The sequence below is a fragment of the Trichoderma aggressivum genome (genome assembly GCF_033847375.1).
Source record: "Trichoderma aggressivum f. europaeum strain CBS 100526 chromosome Unknown scaffold_041, whole genome shotgun sequence".
NCBI lineage: Eukaryota > Fungi > Ascomycota > Sordariomycetes > Hypocreales > Hypocreaceae > Trichoderma > Trichoderma aggressivum.
Window position 1 is genome coordinate 63,321 of NW_026946407.1, and position 6,381 is coordinate 69,701.

The following is a 6,381-nucleotide window of genomic DNA, read 5'->3' on the forward strand; positions in this document are numbered from 1 at the left end:
CAGTCACAGTAACATCCAACGCACCTCTTACCACGCCAAACTTTAACTCGGATAACACGTCAGCCACAATTAGCATCAATCACGAGACTAGTTCATCAGAAACACAAATTCCCTTCACAACCATCGCTAATGGCAGCCAGAGTATGAAAACGTGGCCGATAGGATCTTCTTTAGGAAGTCCAAGTAATACAGCTAGCTCTTACAAAGTATCTGGGCCCAGAAAAGATGCCAACTCGCTGCGACCCACCAGGACCAGTATTCCGTCCCTCAAAGCTTCCCGCCGTTCACATCAAGAGCCGCCAATTGGCACATGGGTTCCGCCATGCAAATCATGGTTTTTATACTCACAGCTGCTGTAGTTGCACTTTGGTAGTTTGTCAGTCAGGAAGTTCCCACAATTTATACATGTTATGTAATACCAATCGACATTATCTTCTACGAAACTTATAAAATCCAAATACTTGGGAATGAGGCTCATCATAATAGCTGATTAAATATCCTTCTTTAGTATATTATTATGAATTATTTAATTAGGAATTGTGCTATTGTTACGGATGAGAGCTGTTGCTGCTGTCATCATCTTGGGATCAGTAAGCAACAATAGAGCGGTATGCGCTTGGGCTCTTCCCATAATCTCTGTCTTGTTAAAAGCAAAGTCTGTTCCAGTATACTGCGCAAAAAGTGGCTCATGATTTGTCCCGCAAGTTGCGGGGTTCTCACAAATGTTGAACAATGGCTGCAGCACCACTTTAGCTACACTCAGAGGCTTTTTTGTATTCGGGTCAATTTCTGGCTGCTGAACTAACGATGCATCGGTAGCTGCCAGTGCACTGTCCGTTGTAACAAATTTAGATGAGCCGTATGCGTCAGTAGCAAGGAGTTCTGTCATGAAAGTTGCTAGATATGGATCTACCTCAAACTCTGGGTAGATAATATCGCTTGTGATCGAGTCTGCATCGTCAATGGCATCATTAACCACTTTGGCGATGGCATTGATGTCCGTATTGTAGCGTGTCCGAATGTCGCTTACAAAGCCTAGCTCTTTCTTTGTGGTGTTTTGGGGAAGATAGAACGACAAAGACGAGTCGCCAGACAACCTTCGAAACACCTCAATGGAGAGTACAAGAGGCCCATTGGAGTTGCCCGAGGCATGCCCCCCGGGCCCATGCATTACAAGATCAACCCCGTCTGCGCCATTCTCCACCGTATACGTCACGTTGGGATATGTTGCGTCCAGGATTGATGAAACGGTCTTATTAACGACATCGATCGTTGTTCCTGAAATCCCAAGACCAATCTGCTGCTGTATAACATTAACAGCCCAATCGCTGACTTCCTCTATCAGAGCTACAGATGAAGCTGTGCCAGGTAGATTGGCCAAGTTGTGAACTGACAGCATTCCCTGGTACGTTGCCCTGACGGCGTCGTAATGTGTGTCCCTCTTAAAGCTTGAGAATAGGTTGAGGCGCACGTTCCCAGGTGCAAAGGCGTTGGCCGGCGCGGGATGTGCCATCAGCCAGACATTGGCGTCATTGAATCCCCCATGCTGTTCCACAGTATTTTTGCCGGCGCCGTTCTCTTCGTCTGGTGTTATTCGTAGTAAAATCTTGCCTGGGATATTTAACTCGACGAGGGCCTCAGCGGCAAGACGAGAAGCTAGCACAGCATTTAACCATAGTAGATTGTGTCCGCAGGCATGACCAACGCCTGGAAGCGCATCGAATTCGCCAATAAAGCCAATGGTGGGAATATCGCCATTGAAACCGTCTGGTCGATTTTGAAACTCTGCAGCAACCGCAGTGGCCATACCAAAAGCATTAGGCGTCACATCCCACACATCGAGCGCTTCAAAATATTCAACTGTGACATCGTGGGCGTGAAACTCAAGGAGGCCAAGCTCTGGATTTTCCCATAAATCACGGGATATATCTCTCAGCTGAGAAAACACAGTACGAGATATGTTTTGGAGTAGTCCTGGGAGATTTGATGTACTATCAGCGAGGGACAAAGCCAAGCTTGAGAGCAAGACGGGGGCAACTTTCATAGTGCCAATCATGGAAAAAAGAGAAAGCTAATGCTTGATGGGAATTCACAATACTGCTAATTGTTGTCAGTACAGATTTTATATTGCTTCACTCTTCCACATGGTTTGTTTTGGCCTATATTTTTAGGGCTTAGCGCTGACTATCGGAAATATATACTGTAGGCATATAAATCCGATTTTGGTGGAAGTAAACCATGCTTTGTGTGTAAGGCCCGAATGCATGACGAATAGGGGTAGGGGTTTGTTGATCTTGGAGGCTTTTTACCTGGCTGCCGGGGACTTTTTGCTCGTATTGCACCCGGACTTGCGAGTTCCCGGTTATAACGTCATTTCCGCTGCCGCCATTGTCCTTATTTGCTAGGTCTACAATACCATTGGGGAATAGAAGGTATGTTCAATGTTACAAAAGCTATGTATGGCTGGAATTTACCTATATAGTTTCCAGTTTTAATTTTGACATGGTTTGTGGGTCTTGAGACTTAATACATAAGCGAATGCATAAGCTTATTACGAAGGATGAAATAGTCCGGTTCTAAATCCCAGTTTCGCCACAGTCCCACAGTTAAGTATTTCTTTACCAACTGAAGCAAACCCAATGAAACATTACATATTATGACACCTGGTGAGACATCATTTTCGCTGAGTGACTTCCCACTCTTCACCTTGGGTCGCCAAAGCAGTTGTGGTACTCACAATGAGCACCGGCTGATACGATACGCCATCTGCGTGAGTAGGTTCTGCCAAGAATGAGCACTTCAGTCGTTACATTACCTCATAAGGAGGAGCGATGTAGTTCCAATGTATGCGAGAAATAGTACAGCCTCTAGTACGTTCTTATACCATTGACCATGTTCAAACGGCAATACACCCCCCCTACATACCATTCAGCAGGATGATCGAAGCCATTTCAATACTACTTCAATTGGCCCTTCCCGCGTTGATTCGCTGCAATCTTGAAATTCTGGGATAGAGAAACGCCAGCAATACTCATCACGGGTCAAGGCTGCTTCGTGCTCAGACGTAGTCAAAACAAAAGTTTCCTGAAGATCATCGGGTCGTTACTCACAGTACGTGGAACAGCAGCGATGGCGCGCCCGACGATGGGGAATTTGAATTTAGCAAATATTCTTCAAATAGCCCACATGGAGGGTGGAAGAATACACGCCATCACCATAAAAAGGCTCAGACTTCTTGTGGGACTTTACAGGTTACTCGCGACTGTAACATGTCATGTAGTATCGGCACGAAACAACTACGTCCATGGCAGACAACAAATGTATTACCACGAATACTGGAGGCTGTGGTAGATTTGGAATTTTGGGACCAGTAAATTGGATCTCGGCTGCCTCTGTGGATGCTAGAAACTTGAGGCTCTGGTTTTTCCACTTTCGTATATTATGAAGAAGTTCTCTATCAATCTATCGTCTTACCAGTCTGTTGCTGATGCATGAGATTGATGAGTATCCCACTTGGATGATTGACAGTGACGATAAATCCGCCTCCGGCTGCGTTCTTCCTCTAAGCAACATAGCTTGCGTCATGGATATACGATGTCTCTTCTGAATCTTCAAGACTGTTAACAGTTCAACAGCACCTCTGAGAAATCTTTTAGGTCCCTTTTGCGCAAATATATCAGATTGGCTCCTGCTGGTGCCATGGAACCACGCTCGCATTTAATAGCTTTTAGCCGCTTGCATACCAAAAATACCGCAATTTCGTTCAGATACACATGCCAGTATCACGCAGGTGCCATCTTTCCCCAGCTGATCCGTTGGACAACCCGCGTCCTCCATGTTGTGAGTAGTTCCTTGTATCAAGCGTCTGCGCATCCGGTATTGGCGTGGGCTAGGGTTGAATATGTTTAGCTATAGAAATGGGGTTGAAGGCTCAGCCTCTACTGCTAGACTTTCCTCTAAATACGATGCGAGAAAAGAAGAAGGAAGGAAGAAGAAAATAGCTCTTATATCTGCACGACGAAAGCGAACAAGCAAGGCTAAGAATTTATAGCATTAAGACTGACAGACGGCTGCCCCTTGGTAATTCTTCTGCGGGACAGATTCGGCGGGGCGTTGAAACGGAGGTGGTGGCAAACTCTCCATTCTGCGGGACGTTCAAGGGATGCTCTGCGAAACTACCTCGTTGCTCGCTAAGACCCTAGTCATTGGTCGTTGGTTGGCGGTTGTATTGTAATGAAGTAGCTACGTTTCATGATAAACAAGTAATACAGCCTGACAAGTATGCCGCAAATTTCACCATCGGTCCATCAGGGGTTTTATGTGCCAAGACCATGAATTGAGAGAGAGTTTTATCCCAACTAGGTACTGGTGATAAATTACAAGGCGAAGTGCAGAGCCGCTAATCCACAACATGGGGAATATTTTTATTATCGCTAAAACGAGTACTTCTTCATTGATAGGTGTGGCTTTTGTTGGAACTAATGAACCGCTATAGGTAGGTAGTATACGACTACCTCTACGTCATCAGTTTAGACCCCAGATTTGAATACGAATGAATTCGCATCGCATGTCAAAGATATTGTACTACTAAGACACTATTTCTTTCTTGTCCTTTGCGAGGACCTAATCCTGGTCAGAATTTGGTCAAGATCTTCATCGGCCGCATCCCATTCTTCCCGTATTACAGCAGCCTTTTCATCGGATCGTAAAGTGAAGGAAGCACGGAAGGGCAATGGACGGGAATTGAATCCCTGCGTAAATGCCCACGGATCCACCTCGCATCTTTTTTTCCCCATTTCGCTTTCTTCATATGCATAATTGATATCAAAGGCCCATAGGATACGTGCGATGTTGATAAATAATGAGTTCCTGGCAATATGCTGGCCAGTGCATACGCGGCGCCCGAAACCGAATGGAGCTAGAGGAAGAGCTGGGTCTTCAATCCAACGATCTGGCCTGAAGCAGTGAGGATCTTTGTATTCGCTCTTGTCGAGATGAATGGACCAATGATTTCCGATCACAGTAGCCCCTTTGGGAATGTGAAAACCCATATATTCGTCATCTTGCGTGACAGCATGGGGTATACCACCAGCAGAGACCGGTCGCCAGCGAAGAGTTTCCTTGATGAGCGCATCTATGTATGGAAGATTGTCTTTATCTTCAAAGGAAGGGAACCCCTTCACGTATTCATCAATCTCTTTTTGTGCTTTCTTCATCACATCGGGGTTGAGGATCATGGCAAGAGTAAATACTTCAAGAGCCATCGTTGTTGTATCACTTCCAGCTTCGTAGATTATGCCGACATCGTACGCCAGCTCTTTTTCTGTCATGCCGTTGGACTCTTTCATTTCGGAAACTTGTTTTGACCAATTCCAGGATTTGGTCCTTTTCCCGCGGCGCATATTTCCCATGTACAGGCTCGATTCAAATTCGTGGACTTGCTCGCCGTGCATCTTCCAAGGCGCTAGGCAATTGGGCAGGTAATTTATGAACGGAAGAGAATCCACGATCCATGTACCAACACGCGCGGCATAGAGAAAATTCTGCATGACCTTGTCGATTGCCTTGATCTCCGGCTCGTTACCAGTCCTGAGACGTCGGCCGTAGGCAAGCGCAAAAATTAAACTGGAAGAGTATCGATGATATCGATCCGAGAAATCAACATCGGGCGTCAGCAACTCGCAAAGGAGCTGCTTGCTCTCTACATCTTGTAGTTCTCGGTAGGTCTGAGATACTCGGATATTGAGATAAGAGGCTTGAAGACGTTGATGAGTGCGCCACTGCTGGCCATGAGGCATCAAGAGAGTCCGCATTCCCTTGCTCACATTCTCGCCGCCCATTACAGATCGCGGCCTTGAACTGTATATGTTACTTCGCTTGTCTAGCAAATCATGGGCAGCTTCGTAGTTGCCCAGAATGATGACTGTATTTAGGCCATACTGGAGGCGGAAGATTGGACCATATATCGTTGACCATTGCTGATATGTTCTCCATGGATTGTTTTGGGGGGCCTGGTGCAAGTTCCCAATCAACGGCAGTTGGCGAGGCCCGGGAGGCAGTCTTTTGCCTTTTGTAGATCGAACCTTATGGAGGATCCAGAGACACAGAAGAAAGAGCGCAGCGGCTGGTAAGAGAGCCATCTTAATATTGTAAATAGTCTCAAATTTCGATTCAAAGATCTGTGCTGAACAGAGAGCTGCAGATTCACACACTGCCTTACTCTAAGATGCTGTTAAATAATAATTAAGCACTCGTGGCTACGCTATAAATGCTAGGGAACAACGACGGTGATTTCTGGACAATCCCTCTGTTTCTCCAAGAATGCGGGGCGTAGAGATGCGGGGGCGGGGCAAATTCCCGGGGCAATGTCTTCACTTCCGC

General features: G+C 46.1%; 2 protein-coding genes across 2 annotated transcripts; both read right to left on the bottom strand.

Annotated features, from left to right (window-relative positions):
* Positions 1-526: 526 nt before the first annotated feature.
* Positions 527-2,044, bottom strand: Triagg1_8390 (uncharacterized protein; the record flags this gene model as incomplete). The annotated part of the gene is made up of 1 exon (XM_062903231.1): positions 527-2,044. One exon carries the CDS (start codon positions 2,042-2,044, stop codon positions 527-529), a length of 1,518 nt encoding a protein of 505 aa, XP_062752583.1.
* A 2,551-nt stretch (positions 2,045-4,595) lies between these two features.
* On the bottom strand, positions 4,596-6,140 carry Triagg1_8391 (uncharacterized protein; the record flags this gene model as incomplete). The annotated part of the gene is made up of 1 exon (XM_062903232.1): positions 4,596-6,140. The coding sequence occupies one exon, from the start codon at positions 6,138-6,140 to the stop codon at positions 4,596-4,598; it is 1,545 nt and encodes a 514-aa protein (XP_062752584.1).
* Positions 6,141-6,381: the final 241 nt, after the last annotated feature.